The sequence below is a fragment of the Hemiscyllium ocellatum genome, chromosome 34 (genome assembly GCF_020745735.1).
Source record: "Hemiscyllium ocellatum isolate sHemOce1 chromosome 34, sHemOce1.pat.X.cur, whole genome shotgun sequence".
Lineage (NCBI taxonomy): Eukaryota > Metazoa > Chordata > Chondrichthyes > Orectolobiformes > Hemiscylliidae > Hemiscyllium > Hemiscyllium ocellatum.
In genome coordinates, this window is record NC_083434.1 from 3,366,621 (window position 1) to 3,389,620 (window position 23,000).

Genomic DNA, 23,000 nt, shown 5'->3' on the forward strand with positions numbered 1-23,000 from the left:
CTTTGGATCCACCAGCAACATTATTCACTCAATCCACCTGCATATTGAAGTCCCCCATGATCACTTTGACCTTGCCATTCAGACATGACCTATTTATTTCCTGGGACATCTTGCATCCCTGGTCCTGACCACTGCAGGGAGGTCTGTACATAACTCCCATTATGGTTTGATGGCCTTTTAGTGGTTCCTCAACTCCACCCACACAGACTCCACATCATCTGACCCTATGTCATTCAGTGCCATAGATTTGATCTCATTCTTAACTAACAAGGCAATCCCACCACCTTGTCCGTCTCCATCTTTTCGATAAGTTGCAAATCCTTGAATGTTTAACTGCCAGTCCTGAACTCCCTGCAAACACGTCTGTGACGTCTATCACATCATAATCATTCATGCTTTGTGCCATTAAATCATCAGCTTTGTTACAAGTACTATAAGCATTTAGATAACGCTCCTTAATGCTAAACATCTTATCCTCATGATTTCCAACATCTCTCGTAATATGTCCTAAGTTATCATTTCTTTTTGCTTCATTCCTAGCCTGTTTTGAACTTACATCATGCACACATGCTAACCTGCTGCTAATCTTTCTACTTGAGTCCAAACTCCCTGTTGCTTTCCTTTTCCCTTCCCTCCTACTCAAACTTAAAATACAAAGGGATCGGTGTGTCCTTGGACATAAAACAAGTTGTTAGTATGCAGACACAGGAAAGGTAGGTAACCAAATGGTCTGTTGCCTTTATTGCAAGAGATTCAAAAGGAGAGAAGTCTTGCTACAACAAATCATCGGTGAAAGCACACCTAATGTATTGCATACAATTTTGCTTTCCATATTTAAAAGGATGAAATAGTTGGGTTGGAAGCAATTCTGATAAGGTTCATTAGACTGATTCCTGGGATGAAGGGGTTACCTTATGGAGGAGAGATTGATGGTTTTAAGGATTTTTTTAAAGAGATGGATAAGCTGGCAATTTGACAGGAAATTATACTCTGCTTGCAACACTATCTACCAATTAAACGTGAAAGGTAAGAATAGGAGTAATTATTGAGCTTTCACAACCACTAGGCTGACACCAGCATTGCTAACGATCTTGCAAGTGATTCAAGAATGAATCCTCTAGGTTTTAACCTCCATCAAAACAATGGTCTATACCCAATCAGATTCACTCCTCCACAACTGAAATCTTAAGAACTGTAGTCTGAACACCACATTGTGAATTAATGCAGCATACAAAACTCTGCCACAGGATGCAAGATATTCAACTCGCCACTGTAGTGTGACTTACTGTCTGCATTTAACTTAGACTTGTGGTTACCATTGTGCAGCTTTACATGATCATAAATCATTGAATCCCTACAGTGTGGAAACAGGCCCTTTGGCTCAACAGGTCCACAGCGACCCTCCAAAGAGTAATCCCCCCAGACCCACACCCCTACCCTACTACTCTACATTTACCCCTGACGAACGCACCTAACCCTCCATATCCCTGAACAGTATGGACAATTTTGCATGGCCAATTCAACTAACCTGCACATCTTTGAATTATTGGAGGAAACTGGAGGACCTGGAGGAAACCCACACAGACATGGGAGCTTGTGCAAACTCCAGGCAGATAGACAGAGGCTGAAATGGAACCCAGGTCCCTGGCGCTGTGAGGTAGCAGTGCTAACCGCTGAGCCACCGTGCTGCTCAGTAGATAAATTGTAGATGCCAAGAGAAGGTTCCCTTCAATAAAAAAAAATGAACTAGGGGTGATAATTTAAAAAATAAGGGTCTCCATTTAAAATGAACGTAGGGAGGAATTTCTTTACTCAGTGGGTCACGCAATTATGAATCACCACAGGAAATGACGGCATCACCAACCCAAGGAAATCTAAACAAATAAAAAGTGGGCCATACAGTGCTTCATGGGAGGCTCACTGATGTTACTAGTATGGTGACAAAACGTCTGAAAACAAACATTCCAGCTCAGTGAGCAAACTTACATCCATTAGGAAATTTTCTACTTCAAAAGCAATGATGCTAGGTTATTAACATATTCATTTAGGCAATACAGTGAATCCAGAGTTTATATGTAAAATGGCTTACTCCTCTATCTTACATTCTTTAAGCCAACTTTAATCAATATGGTAAGAATAGTTAAAGAAAGGAATGAACAAGATTTTCCTACATCATGTGTATTACAGATCTGTATATGTTGAGGGATTGACTTATAACTACAATACAAGAACAGGCCTTTAGACCCACCAAGCCTGCACCAAATCCTTATTTAAACCCACTACTTATTGCCCATGTGCAGTGTCTATGTCTCTGTTCACCTCATGTTCATTGTCTGTCAAGATACAGATTAAGTGTTAACGTGCCTGCTTCCACCACCTCCAGCGGCAGTGTGTTTCAGACATCACCACACGGAGAAAAATCTTTCTCCCCCACACTTTCATCTGCTCACTTAGAAACTGGTCATTGACTTTTACCACCCTGGGAAAAAAGCCTTTCCACCCTCTCTATGCCTCTCAATTTTGTAGACCATCAAATCGTCCCTCAGCCTCAGTCTTTCCAGTGAAAAGAATCAGAGTTTATCCAACCTCTCCTTACGTCCAAAGCCTTTCAGACTAGGCAACGTCCTGCTCAACCTTCTCTGCACCCTCTCCAAAGCATCTACATCCTTCTGGTAGTGTGGTGACTAGAACTACATGTAATATGACAAATGTGTTCTAACTAAAGTTGTGATTGGCTGTACAGACGTAATAGAGTAGGATTCATGAAATTTAGTGAGAAAATTTTAATGTACAATAAAATCAGAGAAAGGTAACTAATAGTGCTCAGCATTGCAACTTAATTGGGGGTGTGGCATTTAAAAACATCCATTAAAGGAATCGATTTTCAAATGCTGCAAAGGGTTTTACATTCCTGGAATCAACTCCACTTAAGAATAAACAATCCCTTAAGGTTTACGAAAGTTAAAACAAGTTTCAAAAAGAAACTTTTAATTACATCAGGATATGAAATATTATTGACAATCTTAAATGAAAGCCAATTAATGTGTCACTTCAGGTCTTTAGCTATCACCATAAGACAGCAGGTAAAAACTCTGGTTCAAATTCCTGAGTGAATAGGGCTATAATCAAATGAATTGGAAGTTACTAGTTTAAAAAAAAATCAATCAAGACCATATGCTGTCCACATCGGTGGTCAAGTTGCATTTATGTTACATGTTTACTGGCTTCCTCTTCTGCCTTAAATCACTCTTCAACATAATAACACATGCCCCTTTGACCTTCAAATTTTGAGGGATCATGTTTGACAATCTCCAGTTTCCCCTTCCAGAGTATAGACATCACATCCCTAAGGAGCTAAATTGGTCAGCTCTGGTGTTTCTCTGGTTTCCAGGCTCCTTTCCATGTTAGTTTCTCTCATTCATTCACTTAACTCTCAACTTTTGTTCATTGCCGTTACATGAGCTCTGGAATCGACAATGTTATTGCAGGTAGGAAGGTCACTCAGCCCCTCAAACCTGTACCAGTTCTTTTGAAGAGAAATTTAATCAGTTGTATCACCTCCCTGTACACAGTCTCTCCCTCTCCACCACACCCCCCCACCTCACAAGTATTAAATTTCTTTTTGAAAGCCAATTTAAATCGCCAGCACAATTTCAGGGAGCAAGCGCATGTCAAAGCCCAACCGTGAAAACTTTTCCTCATCGCACCTCTAGTTCATTTATCAACTTTAAGTGAATCTATATCTGAGCCCTTGGATTATCAATTCTTAAGCCACTGGAAACACTTTACATTTACTAAGAAAATAGTATTTAGGAACAAGATCAGGCTAATAATGGCAGAGAAGGTGTCAGCCCCATTTTCTTATTGGCCCTCCTTATAATTTAATCCTTAGTTATGTTTTTCATATCTGCATCAAATCCCCTCAGGTTTCTGGGGTCAGTGAAGAACAACCTCAGATCCACATCAGTCCCTGATTCCTAGAGCCATTCTACTGAATCTTTGGACACTCTACAAAGTCTTCATCTCCTTCTCATGTCCAGAATTTGAACCCATAGGCAGAGTGGGGTTGATCTGTCTCAATATAGGCACAGGACAGCTTCGTTGTTGGTGGACTCTGCCTTGTATTATAAACGTTCGTTAGAAGTGCAGGTTTCAGTATGATACCTAGTCAGAGTCATACAGAAATGTACAAGACTGAAACAGACCCTTCAGGCCAACTCGTCTATGCCGACCAGATATGCCAACCGAATCTAGTCCCATCTGCCAGCACCCGGCCCATATTCCCTCCAACCCCTTCCTATTCATATATCCATCTAGATGCCTTTTAAATGCTGCAATTGTACCAGCCTTCAACACTTTCTCTGACAGCTCATTCCATACATGTACCTCCCTCTGTGAAAATGTTGCCCTTCTCACTCTAAACCTACACCCTCTAGTTCTGGACTTCCCCACCCAAAGGAAGAGACTTTGTCTATTTCTCCTATCCATGCCACTTCATGATTTTATAAACCTCTAAAAGGTCATCCCTCAGTTTGAGTTCCAGGCAAAAAAAAAAACAACCCCAGCCTATTCAAAACTCTCCAGCCCTCTCTAGCTCAAGCAACATCCTTGTGAATCTTTTCTGAACCATTTCAAGTTTCACAACATCTTTCCAATAGGATGGAGACCAGAATTGCACACAATGAATTCACAATCATTATTTAGTCAGGCAAATGCAACTTGGTCATTCATATCACACAACTAACCAACCCCACTTCTCTGAACCTCACCGTATGAAATATCGGGACAGCAACACCCAAAAACCAAGTACTATTATCAATAACCCCAAGCACAAACGAGAACTTCTGGAATTAGCAGCAAATCAACTGCAGTGTACTATTCATATTCTAAACTAAAAGGGCTTTGTTAACAAAACTGAGTGACAAATATTGTCTCATTTTAAATTAAAGTTAACCAATTTACAAATTTCCAGCAGCAAGCATTTAATAGAACATACTAGAGATACTGAAAATAATACAAACAGAAAACCAATGGTATACTCAGCAGCCAGGCAGTATCTGGAGAGGTCACATGAGAGAATCAATGCATCAGGGGCACAATCTACACCAGATCTGACAAAGGGTCACTGATGTCTAATTCTCTCAGCATAGATGCCATCATATATGCTGAGGATTTCCAACATTTCCCATTTATATTACAGCAAATATAATTATGCACCTTTTGCAGCTGCATTCTTCTTTCCTTCCACCCTCCGTTGCCTCCCTCTTCCCTCCCACATTTGCTGCTGATTCACTACTATTGAGACAGTGAGCCTATGTGGGTAAGAACACACCATAATTAGAGGAGCAGTTTCTCAAAGGCTATGTCCCTTTCACCTATACAGATTACCTTGCTCTGACTGGTCACCCTTTAAGTTTTTTCCTCCCTGGAGCTGTGGGCAAAATCACCCTCTGCCCTCTCATATTTTAAAATGCTGCAAGTGACAGGAGATGGTTACTTGAGAGACAGTCGGTCAGCACTGCAGGAGACGGAAGCTTCCTGAAGGCTCCAGTAATTAGCATTGTCAGTACCATCCTCTCTCAGCCACTGCCCTCACCCTCACCTTTAATGGCCTCATCATCATCATCATTACACTTTGCAAAATGGGCTTTCATCTCTGTCCCCTCAAGGTTTAATAAAGTAAGCTTGAATAAATAAGGTGGACAAGTGGTTTAGCCATTCACTGCTAGATCTCATTTGTGAAATCAGTTCACCTTTCTAGGATAACACCAGAACATAAATGTAATGTCAGTTTCTCTCCTTTGTTGAAATTCCTCTTTTACGCAGGACTGCAGAGATCATGGATTTTTTATTACTAAGAGCAAGGCCACCCATCAACTGCTACGTCTCCATTTCCCCAAACCCACTAGGTCAAACTTTCTCTAAAGCTATCCATGCACTAGCCTTGAATTTGTGACTCTCTCTGAATTCTTTCCAATTTTCTGTGTTCTCCACGCTCATCCTGTTCATGAGACCAACCTCCCACTTCTCACTAAACTACTGACAGCTGTTACAATAGGAAGGTTAAAAGTATTATGATGTTTTGGATACAATCAGTAAATGTATGGGGAAATTAAGGGAGTTATATGACATGTTCTACAGCCTATCAGACAGTAAGCCTGGCTAGTTTATGTTTATAGTAGTCATGATTTGGAGATGCCGATATTGGACTGGGGTGTACAAAGTTAAAAATCACAACACCAGGTTATAGTCCAACAGGTTTAATTGGAAGCACATTAGCTTTCGGAGCGACGCTCCTTCATCAGGTTGGACTATAACCTAATGTTGTGTGATTTTTAAACTTAGTTTATGTTTGATATCAAAGAACAGCTTAGATTGTTTATTGGGAAGGCAATGCAAGACATTTCGCTTGAAATCAACACCAACAGAGAGAGTTTGCAAACTCCTTGCAGTCTCAGTCATAATGTTTTTTGATCTAAACTAGATTCTGATAAAATCAGACATTTAAAATTCTCACCAAAATCTCTCTACAGACTTGCTGTTTCACATTTATGTAATCTCTTTCAGCCAACAATGCTGAGGTGTCTATAGTCCTCTAATACAGGCCTCTTCAACATTACCAATTTTAAAATTCATTCACCATTGTTTGTGGTTTGGTTTACAACTGTGTTTCTAGCTCTGCAACTTCCTTCTAAGTCCCAGAGATTCTTCCACCTATCTTCCCTTTAGTCACCCTTATGAATCTGTTTTTCAGCTGTGATCTAAGAACTGTGGGTAGCAGCATATATGTTTAAAAAAAAACCGAACAAACTGATATTCATTAGGCCAGGCCTGGAAGTTAAGTGCAGGTTGGCTTTCAATCAAAAAAGGTTCTACAGACTCTGACACCAGGGACAGACATTATGTTTAAAAAGTTGACATACACTGGCCATTAAAAAGGTCAGTGCCTGGGAACTGGTTCTTCTAAATCTGAAGCAGAACTTATCCTCCTGAAGACGGTAAATGTTAAAATGGTAACCAGAACCTCATGGGGAGACAGGCCGGAGTTTTGAACTCTGTTTTAGACTGCATTTTCTGTTAGAAGGAGAAGTTTGACTGTTAATGAGACATTCTTTTGACAGGCAACCACACATTTGCACATTGTACCTCACAGTGACCAAGCTGAACTTGGTCCTTTTGGTGCTCAGAGAGAAAGTTACTAGAATTAACTTTATGATTTTTTTAGAATAAAAGTTTTATTTTTGAAGAATGGCTGCCATAGTGTTTCAAAGATAAAGTCAACAACTTCAATTGCATCATGGTTGGAAACTATAAATGATCTTTCATGGGTTGTTAAAGTTCAAGAACCTTGAAAATGTTACGTAAATAATTATTCACTTAAATTAATTTTTTTGTAAAACATGAACAATATTTCAATTTGAAATAATCTAACAGAGGCAATCCCCATTTGGAAACAAATTCACATTACTTCCTACAGTCTAATGGAGAAACATGACTGACATGATTCTCAAACTTCGTGACTTTAATTTTACATTTGGAGATAATGTGTGCAATACAATGAGTCAGCATAATCTGAACAGTTCAGGTGGAAGAATATCACCTCTGCTCTGAAGAAGTCTGGATTGGGCACGGGCTTTGGGGGTTGGCCCTCCCACCTAATCAGCAACTGAAACCTTCAAGCAGGTGTAATTAATGCCTACTTAAAAAGGGACTCATCGCACTGTCACTTAATAGCTTACCAATAGGCAGGAGAGACATGACAGGCAGCACCCAGTATCTCTGAGGGGCTTGGCCCAACATTAACCTGTCAAATGCCCCAGTGGACCAAGACAAGGCACATTTTCCCTAAAAATAAAAAAAAGCAATGCAGGACTCCCACTGGATCTTCAGACATCAGAGATCTCCATCCCATGCCATATCTTAAAGCCAAGACATCAGGAAATTGGTCTTATTTCTCTGAAAATAATGTGCATTCAGTTTAATTTTAAGCAATCCCCACATTCAATAAAACACTTTAAAAGTTACAGAATAAATACATGTAAGAATTATCTGGAATTTCAGTTTAAACTAAATTCTCCCCATTGCTCAACACTGTTTGAATGTTAGATCAAAACAGGACTTTTGAGATTGGGTGCACCCAGTATAACACTGATTCAAAAAGGTATGGAAACTGAATACAGAAATATTAAGAGTATAAAAGAAGTCCACAAATACGTATGGATTGCACAATGAATGCAAACATTTTAAAACATTATGAACACTTTGCCCCCCTATCTCCTGTTGCCCTGGCAAACTGACTGGAAACTCCGCCTGATTTGCTGCATGAACTTTGTGGGGCACAGGCTTAGATAGTAATTGTAAAATGTTGACTTGTCAGATCAATCTAAAAATAAGAATGCAAAGGGGTTGGTATTGACAATACAAAAACAACTATATACAAATTGATGTGAACATGGTTTTAAATTTAATATGCCTGCCAAAGTTTCATGGTAGATACATGGGCCACAAAAACAAAAAGCGTTGGTGTCAATGCCTTAAAGAGGCATTCCTGTGTTAATAGCATTGGTATTGAACCAAAACTCAAACACTGCAGTTACTAACCCCAAATCTGTGCAATTTTTGATGACAATTTGCATCAGTCTTCATTCATCATCTGAATCTAACCACAACTTCAGGGAAAGTATTTTGGAAAATTTGATGTTGCAGTCTACCTGCTCTGTCTCAGTCTGTGGTGTGACATGACCTATTTCCACCACTGAATGGGCAAAACAACTTGCTCAAATGAAAGCTGCCCTTTCACCAAGCAAAAAAAAAATATTTGTCATAATGGACTAGAAACATTAGCTCTGTTTTTCTCTTCACAGGATGTGGTCAGACCTGCCGAGTTGCACCAGTTCTATTTTTATTTCAAATTACTATAGATGCTGAAGATCTGTTTTTTATTCCCCATTTAGCGTTCTCATTGGGCTGTTAGAAAGCTGATAACAAGCTTATCCTTGTTCAAAGAGCTGCAACTGGGTTATAATGGCAATGAAGAAATACTTGGGAAAAAAATCAGTCTAATACCAATTTGGGGACAGGGGGGGGGAAGGTTGTTACGTTCTTAAAATTAACCTGTTTAACTGTCTAAAAAAAAGCTACTACATTTTATGCATATTTTAGCTTCCACCTTATTACTCCTATTTCCCTTCAGTAAAATGTTCACAGTAGTGATTTAGAGCTTTTCATTATGGTTCAGAGATCACTAGACCGACCTATAGCTTTTCTTCAGGCTCAAACTGCCATCAGGTTGATCACAGGTTTGCCAGTTATAATGGCAAACATTTCATGATCTTATCAATTCACGTTATAATTAGTCTCATGACACAGCCATTATTCTGTTCTCACAAACATTTCCTGTTCAATATCAGAAATAAAAAAGTGACTAATAATTCCTGAAATGACAACACTTATTCTTGAGGGGATCCAGACTGTCAGAAGCCTCAGTACTTTTAGATACACTGTGTGCCTCGGTTTGGTGAGCAGAATATTGCATTTTGCAGTGTGCAAACAAACATCAATCACAGCATTATATTTAGAGAGACAAAAAGGAGGGGTGGAGGGGGGGGAATTTTGTTTTTAACCTCAAAGAATATACAGTACATTAAAATGCAATTTTCTTTTACAATATCTTGTAGCCAGAGGTCTAGGCAAAGGCACAGAATTTAACTGTAGCTAGCATATGCTGAACTAACAAAATAGCACCTATGTAACAGCACAAACACTTACTGGTAATCATTCCTCCAGTTATGGATGCCAGGAATCCCACAACAATTGCCACCACTGATATCACTCTCCCTTGCTTGTGCCTTTGAAGCATCACAAACATCAGCAGTCCCACTGCACCATGCAGAAAGAGAGAGGAGAAGAGAGCCCACAGGAAAACCCAGTACCACATTTCTGGGAGAGAAAAGAAATAATTAATTAGGATGGATAAATAAACCAAAAATATTTATAATTACTGACATACATGAAAAGACAAGGCACATAAGCTCATTAAATCTTCGACAAAGAGTTGGGTGAATAAAGCAAAACCCCTTGAAAGAAATAATGTAAGTTCCCAGGAATTGGCTGCGATAGGGTTAAGATTTCTCTTACACACCATCTGCCGGTCATGAAAACTTGTTTCTGCAAAACCCACTGGATGTTCTTACTGTCTGCATCAATTACCTCTAGCGGCTAATTTTAGCAATCAAACTCAAAATTTGCTAACAGTTAAAATTTAAGATAGAAAAATCGCTAAGGTTATTCACAGATGAATATAAAAAAAGTGATCATTTCAAAAGTTTCAAGCCAAATTGGTGGCACCTTAAAAAAGATTTTTCACAACATTGAAATCTAATAATATCTAGCAATTTTACAAAGTATCCACCCTAAGATTTTCTATTACATTAAACAAAGAACATGATTAGAACATAGAAAAAGTACAGCACAGAATAGGCCCTTTGGCCCACAATGTAGTGCCAAGGTTTAATCCTGATGTAAAATATAATAATTTAACCTATGCACCTCTCAACTCACTGCTATCCATGTACATGTTCAGCAGTCACTTAAAATGTCCCTAATGACTGCTTCTACCACCATGCATTTACAACTCTCTGTGAAAAGAACCTACCTCTGATGATTCCTTTATATCTTCCTCCTAATATTTCCAAACTATGATTCCCCGTACCAGTCAATCCTGCCCTGGGGAAAGGTCTCTGGCTATTGAGTCTATCTATTCCACTCAGTATCTTGTATGCTTTGATCAGGTCTCCTCTCTTCCTCCTCCTCCTCCTCCTCTCGAGAGAAAAGTCCGAGGTTATTCAAGCTTCCTTCAAAAGGCAAGCCATCCAGTCCAGGCGGCATCCTGGTAAGCCTTCTTTGCATCCTCTCCAAAGCCTCTATCTTTCCTATCGTAGGGTGACCAGAATTGGACACAATATTCCAAGTGTGGTCTCTCCGGAGCCTTGAAGATCTGCAGCAAAACCGCACGACATTTAAACTCAATCCCCCTATTAAGAAAGCATGATGTTTTGACTTTCCTTAACAACCCTATCCACTATTACTTGAACACCAAGATCCCCGTGCCAAGAATCCGGTCTTTAATCCCATATTCAGTATTAGAGTTCGACCTTCCAAAATGCATCACTTCGCATTTATCCAGGTTGAACTCCATCTGCCATTTCTTAGCCCAGCTCTGCATCCTGTCTATGTTGCGCTGCAACCCGCAATAGCCCTTGATACTATCGACGACACCTCCAACCTTTGTGTCATTTGCAAATTTACTAACCCACCCCTTAATCTTCTCATCCAAGTCATTTATAAAAACTATAAAAGAGCAGAGGTCCAAGAACAGAGCCCTGCAGGACACCACTCAACACTGACCTCCAGGCAGAATATTTTGCATCTACAATCACCCTCTGCCTTCTGTCAACCAGCCAGTTCTGAATCCAGATAGAATACAGGGAAATTTGGCTATACTTCCTGACGTTTAAATGAGCCTACCACGGGGAACCTTATGAAATGCCTAGCCGAAGTCCATATATACCACATCCGCTGCTCAACCTGTCTTGACACCTCCTCAAAAGAGGTCAATAAGATTTGTGAGGAATGACCAGCCCCTCACAAAGCCATGCTGACTGCCTTTAATCACACTATGCTCTGCCAAATAGTCATAAATCCTATCCCTCAGGATTATTTCCAAAACTTTGCTGACCACAGACACAAGACTGACTGCTCTGTAATTACCCTTCTTGAAAAGAAGAACAACATTCGCCTCATTCCAATCCCCCGGTACGACTCCTGTGGAGAGTGAGGAGGCAAATATCCTCACCAGCAGCTTAGCAACCTCCTTTCTCGCTTTCTGGAGCAGCCGAGGATAAATCTGGCCTGGCCCTGGGGACTTATCATATCTTATCTTGTTTGCCAAAAACTTTCCAGCACATCAACTTCATCAATCTTGATCTGGTCAAGACTGATTTCCACCTCCTCAAAGTTCTCATTCGCAACTAGGTCCCTTTCTTAAGTGAAAACTGAAAAAAAAATGCATTTAGGGCTTCCCCTATCTGTTCAAACTCCACACAAACATTTACTCTGGTATCCCTGATCGGCCCTACCTTCTACCTGATCATTCTCTTATTCCTCACATCTGAGTAAAATGCCTTTGGGTTCTCCCTAATCCTTCTTGCCAAGCCTTTCTCGTGCCCCCTCCTGGCTCTCCTCAGTACATTTCAGAGCTCCTTTCTAGCAAGCTTGTAATCCTCTAAAGCTGTGCTAGATCCTTGCTTCCTCCACCTTACATAAGCTGCTTTCTTCCTTTTGACGAGAAGCTCCTCTGTTCTAGTCATCCAAGATTCCTTAATCCTACCCCCTTCTTGGTAAAAACAAGGACTGCAGATGCTGGAAACCAGATTCTGGATTAGAGTGGTGCTGGAAAAGCACAGCAGTTCAGACAGCATCCAAGGAGCAGGACAATCGACATTACGGTCAAAAGTCCTTTATCAGGAACAGAGGCAGAGGGTGGAGAGATAAATGAAAGAGGGTGGGGTGGGGAGAAAGTAGCAAAGAGTACAATAGGTGAGTGGGGTGGGGATGAAGGTGATAGGTCAGAGAAGAGGGTGGAGTGGATAGTTTGAAAGGAAGATAGGCAAGTAGGACAGGTCATGGGGACAGTGCTGAGCTAGAAGTTTGGAACTGGGGTGAGCGGAAATGAGGAAACTGTTGAAGTGTCCCAAGGCAGAAGAAGATGAGGCGTTCTTCCTCCAGACGTCTGGTGGTGAGGGAGCGGCGGCGGAGGCCCAGGACCTCCACGTCCTCAGCAGAGTGGGAGGGGGGAGTTGAAATGTTGGGCCACAGGGCAGTGTGGTTGATTGGTGTGGGTGTCCCAGAGATGTTCCCTAAAGCGCTCTGCTAGAAGGCGTCCTGTCTCCCCAATGTAGAGGAGACCGCGCTGAGAGCAACGGATACAATAAATGGTATTGGTTGATGTGCAGGTAAAACCTTGGATGTGGAAGGCTCCTTTGGGGTCTTGGATGGAGGAGAGGGAGGTGGTGTGGGCGCAGGTTTTGCAATTCCTGTGGTGGCAGGGGAAAGTGCCAGGATGGGAGGGTGGATTTGGGGGGGGGGGGGGGGGGGGCGCGTGGACCTGACCAGGTAGTCACAGAGGGAACTGTTTTTGCGGAAAGGGGTGGGAAGGGAAATATATCAACGGTGGTGGGGTCCGTTTGGAGGTGATGGCGGATGATTTGGTTTACGTGAGTGAGCACCAGAAGGTGTTCTGTCCTTGTTACGGTTGGAGGGGTGGGGTCTGAGGGCGGAGGTGCGGGATGTGGACAAGATGCATTGGAGGGTATCTTTAACCATATGGGAAGGGAAATTGCAGTCTCTAAAGAAGAAGGCTATCATGTGTGTTCTGTGGTGGAACTGGTCCTCCTGGGAGCAGATACGGTGGACACATTGGGAATACGGGATAGCGTTTTTGCAAGAGGTAGGGTGGGAAGAGGTATAATCCAGGTAGCTGTGGGAGTCAGTGGATTTGTAAAAACTGTCGGTGTCAAGTCGGTCATCATTGATGGAGATGGAGAGGTTCAGAAAGGAGAGGGAGGTGTCAGAGATGGTCCAGGTAAATTTAAGGTCAGGGTAGAATGTATTGGTGAAGTTGATGAATTGCTCAATCTCCTTGCGGGAGCACGAGGTGGTGCCAATGCAGTCATCAATGTAGCGGAGGAAGAGGTGGGGAGTGGTGCCGGTATAATTGCAGAAGATGGACTGTTCTATGTAGCCAGCAAAGAGATATGTATAGCTGGGGCCCATAAGGGTGCCCATGGCTACCCCTTTGGTCTGGAGGAAGTGGGAAGATTCGAAGGAGAAATTGTTAAGGGTGAGGACCAGTTCAGCTAAATGAAAGAAAGTGTCGGTGGAAGGGTACTATTGGTGACATCGGGAGAGGAAAAAATGGAGGGCTTGGAGGCCCTGATCATGGTGGATGGAAGTGTAGAGGGACTGGATATCCATGGTGAAAATGAGGCATTGGGGGGGCGGGGTAAACAGAAGTCTTGGAGGAGGCGGAGGGCATGGGTGGTGTCGAGGTAGGTAGAGTTGAGTTCAGTGGGGCAGGAGCATGCTGAGACAAATGGGTAGGCCAGGGTGGTCAGTCTTGTGGATCCAGCTCCAAACTTCCAACTCAGCACTGTCCCCGTGACTTGTCCTACCTTCCTTTCCACCTATCCACTCCACCCTCCTCCCTGACCTATCACCTTCATCCTCACCCCCCACTCACCTATTGTATTCTATGCTTTCTCCCCACCCCCACCCTCCTCATTTATTTCTCCACCCTTCAAGCACTCTGCCTATATTCCTGAAGAAGGATTTTTGCCCGAAATGTTGATTGTCCTACCCCTTCTTACCGGTCTCAGAGGAACAAATCAGTGCATCATTCCCAACAACTGCTCCTTAAATTGTCTCCACATGTCTGCTGTGACCTCTCTGTGGAACATTTGCTCCCAACCTGTACTTCCCAACTCCTGTCTGATAGCGTCATAATTTCCTTTTCCCCAATTATATATCTTCCCTCAGTAACTGCTCCTTTCACTCTCCAAGGCTATGCTAAATGTGAGGCAGTTATGATCACTGTAACCAAAAGTGCTCTCCCACCGCGAGATCGGATACCTGTCCTGGCTCATTGCCGAGCACCAAAGTCCAAAATGGCTTTTCCTCTCATTATACGATGTAGCACCATAGTGCATTACTCTACAGGTGAGGTTCACTGGTGCCTGATTAAAGACCACCAGATCTACATTAAAAGAATCAGTCTTGCCGATTGCTGTTAGTAAACAAAGACATATTTTCAATTCCTGGTGTGGATAAAAGGAAAAGTTCAGATGTTGTTGTTACAAACTGTCCGCCATTTACATGGTTAAAGTAAATATTACTGGTTTTACCTCAAACAACTAATATTCCAATCACAGTTGCTTTTGAAGCAATTTGGGAAAAGCCATATAGTTATACCCAGAGGAAGAGTTGGAACGTTGAAAACCCAAAACAGGAGTATGCAATTCAGCCTTGAGCGCTTGTTCTGCAGTTTAAATACGATCATGGCTAACCTCAGACACAGCCAACAGTGACCATGAGGAGAAGCAGATCTCAGGCTTTAGGACTAATAGTGGGATGGATAGACGAAATCCAAAAGTTGTTAATTACATTACTGGATTAGTTATTTGACAACTCCAAAATATTCATTTATCTTGTGGTTCAGGATCACACAGGGTTGTCATTTATCCTCATTTCCTCTCTCCTGGTGCCTGAAATGCTGTGCTTCCGGTATTTCCCTTTTTACTTACTTTCAGCAGGTCTGTTTTACACCTATCACAGCAATAAAAACTGAAAATACTTTTTGTAGCCAAAGGAATCAATCAACTGAATATTCTCAAAGAGAACTCAAGCAGAAAGAGACAGGCAGGTTTTCCCAGTAGGTGGTGATTCCAGAAGTTTGGAGGGGCCCAGTCATTGTTGTGGTTCCGCTCACCAAGCTAGGAATTTGTGTTGCAGATGTTTCGTCCCCTGTCTAGGTGACATCCTCAGTGCTTGGGAGCCTCCTGTGAAGAGCTTCTGTGATGTTTCCTCCGGCATTTATAGTGGTTTGAATCTGCTGCTTCCGGTTGTCAGTTGCTGTCCACTGCAGTGGTCGGTATATTGGGTCCAGGTCGATGTGTTTGTTGATAGAACCTGTGGATGAGTGCCATGCCTCTAGGAATTCCCTGGCTGGTCTCGGTTTGGTTTGTTCCACAATAATAGCATTGTCCCAATCGAACTCATGTTGCTTGTCATCTGAGTGTGTGGCTACGAGGATAGCTGGTCATGTCGTTTCGTGGCTAGCTGGTGTTCGTGGATACAGATCGTTAGCCGGTTTGTCGAATGCAGTGTTTTGTGCAGTCCTTGCATGGGATTTTGTACACTACTTTGGTTTTGCTCATGTTGGGTATCGGGTCCTTTGTCCTGGTGAGTTGTTGTCAGAGAGTGGCTGTTGGTTTGTGTGTTGTTATGAATCCTAGTGGTTGTAGTAGTCTGGCTGTCAGTTCAGAAATGATCTTGATGTATGGTAATGTGGCTAGTCCTTTGGGTTGTGGCATGCCTTCATTCCATTGTCATTAAATAATATTTTAATGCACCTAAAATCAGTCAGATATCTGAAACTACTTGGAATAAAATCCAAAGATAGTCAGAAGGACCAGGAATCAGGGCTGGCTGTTGTCACAGACCTAAGGGAATAGTCCCCAGTTTGGGGTTAAAACATAGATGTTGCCAGAACCTGAAACCATTGTAAAATGGGGAGTACTGCGGAAAGAGGAAGCCTGAGAATTTATGTCAGGGTCTGGACCTTCATTTCTTCTACTCCTACAACCCTTCAGAGATTACACTGTGGAAACTAAAGTTTCTCTTTTCTAAAAATAATTCATTAATGCGAGTGAGTGTTGCTGGCATTTATTGCCTATCTCAACTTGCCTGCAAGAAGCTAAAGACAAGCCACAATCTTGAAATGCTGCTCTGTGTGGTATAGATATGTACACAGTACGGTTAGGGAAGAAATACAAGCAGTTTGACCCAGCAATAATGGGGAAAAAAAAATCACATAAATCCACATGTGAGTGTGTAACTCGGTGGGAAACTTTCATACACTGTGTTTAAAGGCCTCTGTTGCTCTTGATCTGATCAAAGTAGATACTGTGGTTTTGGAAGGTGCTGTAGAATGTACGGTTGAATTTTGCTGTACAACATGCAGGAGATACAAAGTGCAGCCAAGGTGTGTCTGCATTGAACAGAATGAAATGTTGAAGGTGTTGGATGGAGTGCCAGTCAAATGACTTGCTTGATGGCATTAAGCATCTGGGAGGTGGTGTTCTCGGAGTTACACTCATCCAAGTAAATGGAGAACATTCCATCATATTTTGCACTTGTGCCTTGTAGGACAGTCTGCAACAGAGCAGCTCATGCAGAATTCCAAGCTTTTTTAGCCATTAAAGTAGATACTGACTAGAGAATTGCACACCAATGCAACTAACATCAATGGTCGAGAAACGATTGGAGAAACGAGCGATGGTGATTTGAAGTTTCTCCATTTAGAAAGGCAAGATTTGAACAGATATGGTCAGTATGGCTTTGTCAGAGGCAGGTCATACATAACAAATCTAATGGAATTTGTGAGGAGATAAAGATGGGGCTGACAGAGTTTATATAGATTTCAACAAGACCTTTGACAAGGTCCCATATACAGAAGCAATAAAGAAAGTAGAAGCTCTGGGGGTCCAGGGAAATTGGTCAAGATGGATGCAAAATTGGCTTAGTGGCAGGAGAGAGAGAGGATGGTGGTAGAAGAGGTGTCTGGAGGCTGAGATGCAGTGGAGAACACAGGCATCAGTCCACAGGCTGGTCCTTTATCATTTGTGATAACAAACAAAAAATTCCTTTGTGGAGATATGTAAGTTTGCTGATTACAAAGATTGGCCAGGTAGTCCACAGTGAAGAGGAAGGTGTTAGGTTACAGAAAGACAAACAGATTGATCTGATTGGCAAAACAGTGGCAGATGGAGGTTAAACTTGATAAATGGGAGGTGATGCACTTTGGCTGATTGAGGAAAACAATAGAGTACTCTATGAATTACAGGTCTCTAGGAAGTGCTGATGTATCTTGCCGTGCTTATCCTGAAGGTGGCAAGACAGATTAACAGAGTAATTAAAGTGGTTTACTGGATGGTTGCCTTCATCAGATGAAAAGAGCAGGGGAGTCATATTGGAGCTATACACAACTTTGGGTATGCTGCAGCAGGAGGAGTGTGTGCAGTTTTGGCCAGCACAATAAGAAAAATGGGACTGCACTGGAGGGAGGGCAAAGGCAATTCACCAGGCACTTGCTTGGGATGGAGCATTTCACCGATGACCAGACTGGATAAGCACACAGATAGTTTTCCTTTGAGCAGAGAAAGTGGAGGAGACCTGATTGAGGTGTATATGGTTATGAAGGGCTGGTTAAGGTGACTAGAAAGCAGCTATTCATCTTAGTCCAAGGGTCAATAACAAGGAGGCATAATTTTAACATGAAAAGCAGAAGGTTTAAAGGTCATTTGAGGATTTTTTTTGTTTTCACTTTGAGGTTGTTGTGTCTCTTGAATGCATTGCCTGGAGGGATTGCAGCAGAAAGCTCAACCTTTTTAAAAGTATTGGGCTAAGCACGTGGAAGTATCCTGACATTAAAGGCTATGGATCTAATGTGGGAAAAGTGGAACTAGTGTAGGTAATAGTACATTTTTCAGGGTATAGACTTAATGGACCAAATGGCCTTGTCTCAACTATTTGATTCTGTGATTTATAGGGTTGGTGAAGTTGCATTCGTGGTCAGTACTGAATCCCAGAATGGTGATGGTGGGGGAAATCAACAAAGAATACTATGAATGTTTGGGTGGGGGAGAGAAGAAGAGGAGCAGGGAAGAAAGGTCAAGGCATTCGAAACAAGGAGTAGACCATGAGGTCAATCTAACCTGCTCCTGTGTCAGATTAACAGCCTTAACTCCACTTTCCTGTCCACTGCCCACTTCCCACAATTGCCCGAGAAACCAAAACTCGGCCTCTCAATTTTAATAATAATCAAATGATGGAGCATCCAGCATCCACAACACTGTCGTCTGGTAGAGAATTCCAAAGATTCAGAACCCTTTGGAGTGAAGAATATCTCCATCTCAGAAGCAAACAATTGTTCCTTTATTCCAAGGCTCTGTTCTTCCTGTTCTACACGCCCCAGCCAAAAGAATCAACCACTGTGTCTAAACAGTCAAACCCCGTCAGAATCTGGAATGTTTCAGAATGGCCTTTCGTGGAGTGATATGCTCTTCTTGTCGGATGTGGGAGTTTAGGGAGAGTTTATGTGTTACTGATAATTATATCTGCAATAAATGCAGTTGGTTGCGAATGCTATCAGGTCGAATGGATCAGTTGGAGAGACAGTTAGAGGCAATGAGGAATTTACAAGAGCAAGGGGATGTGATGGATGGCAGTTATAGAAAGGGGGAGAAAGGTCGCAATTACACTCCTATAGATGGGTTAACTCCAGGAAAGGTAAGAGAGGTAGGTAATTAATGCAGGAGTCTTCTGTGGCTATCCTCATTTCAAGCAAGTATGCTAAGGAGAACATAGCACGAACAGCCAAGTTTCTGGTATTGAGACTGGCTTTAATCCAATGAGGGATACGTTGGGTTCCAAGAGATCAATTGTGATAGGAGACTCTAGTCCAAGGTACAGACAGACGTTTCTGTGACCAACAGCAAAAAAGAATCAGAGTGGAGTGTTGCTTTACTGGTGCCAGGATCAAGGATGTTTCCCAGAGAGTGCAGGATGTTCTCACGGGAGAGAGGAACCAGCAAGAGGTCATTGTATACATTGGAACCAACAACATAGAAAGGGAAAAGTTTGAGATTCTGAAGGGAGATTACAGACAATGAGGCAGGAATTTAAAAAGGAGGTCCTTGAGAGTAGTAATATCTGGATTATTCCCAGTGCTACGAGCCAGTGAGAGCAGGAATAGGAGGATAGAGCAGATGAATGCATAGCTGAGGAGCTGATATATGGGTGATGGATTCACATTTTTGATCATTGGAAGCTCCTCTGGGGTAGAAGTGATCTGTACAAGAAGGACAGATTGCACCTAAAATTGGAAGGGTAGAGCTGCTCAGGAGAATTTAAACTAGTAAGGTGGGAGGGTTGGGAACCAGGGAGATAGTAAGGAAAAAGAGATCAATTGGAGACTGGGACAGTTGAGAACAAAAGGCGAGTCAAACAAACAATCAGGGCAGGCAGAGACAAAGCAGAGAACAAAAAGGTAGAACTGATAAATTAAACTGCATTTATTTCAATGCAAGAGGCCTAACAGGGAAGGTAGATGAACTCAGGGCATGGTTAGGATCATGGGACTGGGATATCAGTAATTGCAGAAACATGACTTGGGGTGGACAGGACTGGCAGCTTAATGTACAGCTGTACTGAGGGACAATATCCATCCAAATAACTTCCCTGGATGTAACTGAGAAATAACAAAAGGGATGATCACCTTATTGGGATTGTATTATAGTCAGAGGGAAATTGAGAAACATTTGTAAGGGGATCTCAGTTATCTGTAAGAATAATAGGGTGGTTATGATAGGGGATTTTAACTTTCCAACATTGACTGGGACTGCCATTGTGTTAAAGGATTAGATTAGATTAGATTAGATTACTTACAGTGTGGAAACAGGCCCTTCGGCCCAACAAGTCCACACCGACCCATCGAAGCGCAACCCACCCATACCCCTACATTTACCCCTTACCTAACACTACGGGCAATTTAGCATGGTCAATTCATCTGACCCACACATCTTTGGACTGTGGGAGGAAACCGGAGCACCCGGAGGAAACCCACGCAGACACGGGGAGAACGTGCAAACTCCACAGAGTCAGTCAGTCGCCTGAGTCGGGAATCGAACCAGGGTCTCAGGCGCTGTGAGGCAGCAGTGCTAACCACTGTGCCACTGTGCCGCCCACAATGGACAGGAATTTGTTAAGCATGTAGGAGAAAATTTTCTTATTCAGTATGAGGATGTACCTACTAGAGAAGGTGCAAAACTTGACCTACTCTTGGGAAATAAGACAGGGCAGGTGACTGAGGTGTCAGTGGGGGAGCACTTTGGGGCCAGCGACCATAATTATATTCGTTTTAGTGATGGAAAGGGATAGACCAGATCTAAAAAAAGTTGAAGTTCTAAATTGGTGAAAGGCCAATTTTGACAGCATTAGGCAAGAACTTTCGAAAGCGGATGGGTGGGGCAGGTGTTCGTAGGTAAAGGGACAGTTGGAAAATGGGAAGCCTTCAGAAATGAGATAACAAGAATTCAGAGAAAGTATAATCCTGTCAGGGTGAAAAGGGAAGGCTGGTAGGTATAGGGAATGCTGGATGACTAAAGAAATTGAGGGTTTGGTTAAGAAAAGAAGGAAGCATATGTCAGATATAGACAGGGTAGATTGAATGAATCCTTAGAAGAGTATAAAGGCAGTAGGAGTATACTTAAGAGGGAAATCAGGAGGGCAAAAAGGGGACATGAGATAGCTTTGGCAAATAGAATTAAAGAGAATCAAAAGGGTTTTTACAAATACATTAAGGACAAAAGGATAACTCGGGAGAGAATAGGGCCCCTCAAAGGTCAGCAAGGCAGCCTTTGTGTGGAGGCGCAGGAGATGGGCGAGATACTATATGAGTACTGTGCACCAGTATTTACTGTGAGAAAGGACATGGAAGATATAGAATGTCGGGAAATAGATGGTGATATCTTGAAAACGTGCTGGATGTCTCGAAACGGGTAAAGGTGGATAAATCCCCAGGACCTGATCAGGTGTAGCCTAGAACTCTGTGGGAAGCTAGAGAAGTGATTGCTGGGCCTCTAACTGAGATATTTGTATCATTAGTAGGCACAGGTGAGGTGTCAGAAGACTGGAGGTTGGTTAACATGGTACCACTGTTTCATAAACATGGTAAGGACAAGCTAGGGAACTATAGACCAGTAGCCTGACATCAGTGGTGGGCAAGTTGTTGGAGAGAATCCTGAGGGACAGGATGTACATGCATTTGGAAAAGCAAGGTCTGATTAGGGATAGTCAATATGGCTTTACGTGTAGGAAGTCATGTCTCACAAACTTGACTGAGTTTTCTGAAGTAATAAAAAGAGGATTGAGGAGGGCAGAGTGGTAGACATGATCTGCAAGGACCTCAATAAGGCGTTCGACAAGGTTCCCCATGGGAGACTGCTTAGTAGGGTCAGATCTCATGGAATACAAGGAGAATTAGCCATCTGGATACAGAATTGGTTCAAAAGGTAGAAGGCAAGAGGGTGGTGGTGAAGGGTTGTTTTTCAGACTGGAGGCCTGTGACCAGATCGGTGTTGGGTTCACTACTTTTCATCATTTGTATAAATGATTTGGATGTGAGCATAGCAGGTCATAGTTAGTAAGTTTGCAGATGACACCAAAATTGGAGTTGTAGTGGACAGCGAAGAAAGTTACTTTAGATTACAATGGGGTCTTGATCAGATGGGCCAATGGGCTGAGAAGTGGCAGATGGAGTTTAATTTGGATAAACGCGAGGTGCTGCATTTTGGGAAAGCAAATCTTAGCAGGACTTATACACTTAATGGTAAGGTCCTGGGAGGTGTTGCTGAACAAAGAAACCTTGCAGTACAGGTTCACAGCTCCTTAAAAGTGGAGTCACAGGTAGGTAGGATAATGAAAAAAGGTGTTTGGTTTGCTTTCCTTTATTGGACAGAGTATTGAGTACAGGAATTGGGAGGTCATGTTGCGGCTGTACAGGACATTGGTTAGGCCACTGCTGGAATATACTGCGTGCAATTCTGGTCTCCCTCCTATTGGAAAGATGTTGTGAAACTTGAAAGGGTTCAGAAAAGATTTACAAGGATGTTGCCAGGGTTGGAGGATTTGAGCTATAGAGAGGTTGAATAGGTTAGGGCTGTTTTCCCTGGAGGGTTGAAGGCTGAGGGCTGACCTTAGAGGTTTATAAAATCATGAAGAGCATGGATAGGATATATAGATAAAGTCTTTTCCCTGGTATGGGGGAGAATAAACAAGAGGGCATAAGAGGGTGAGAGGGGAAGACATAAGAGACCCAAGGGACAACTTTTTCATGCAGAGGGTGGTACATATATGGAATGAGCTGCCAGAGGGAGTGGAGGAGGCCAGTACAATTACAACATATATACCCATACAAATGCCTCTTAAAATGACTAGGAAGGGTTTGGAGAGATAGGGGCCAGGTGCTGACAGGAGGGACTAGACTGGGTTGGGATATCTGGTCAGAATGGATGAGTTGGACTGAAGGGTCTGTTTCCGTGTTGTACATCTCGATGACTCTAACAAAATCACTTCACACATTCCTCTAAACCCCAAAAAACATT

The 23,000-nt window shown here is 42.4% G+C and overlaps 1 protein-coding gene across 1 annotated transcript in view; it reads right to left on the bottom strand.

Moving 5' to 3' along the window:
• tmem170b (transmembrane protein 170B) overlaps positions 1 to 23,000 on the bottom strand; it is a 58,501-nt gene that overhangs the window by 14,209 nt on the left and 21,292 nt on the right. Inside the window, exon 2 of the mRNA XM_060849989.1 lies at positions 9,769 to 9,939. Coding sequence (XP_060705972.1) covers positions 9,769 to 9,939 — 171 coding nt within the window. The remainder of the gene's footprint in view (positions 1 to 9,768; positions 9,940 to 23,000) is intronic.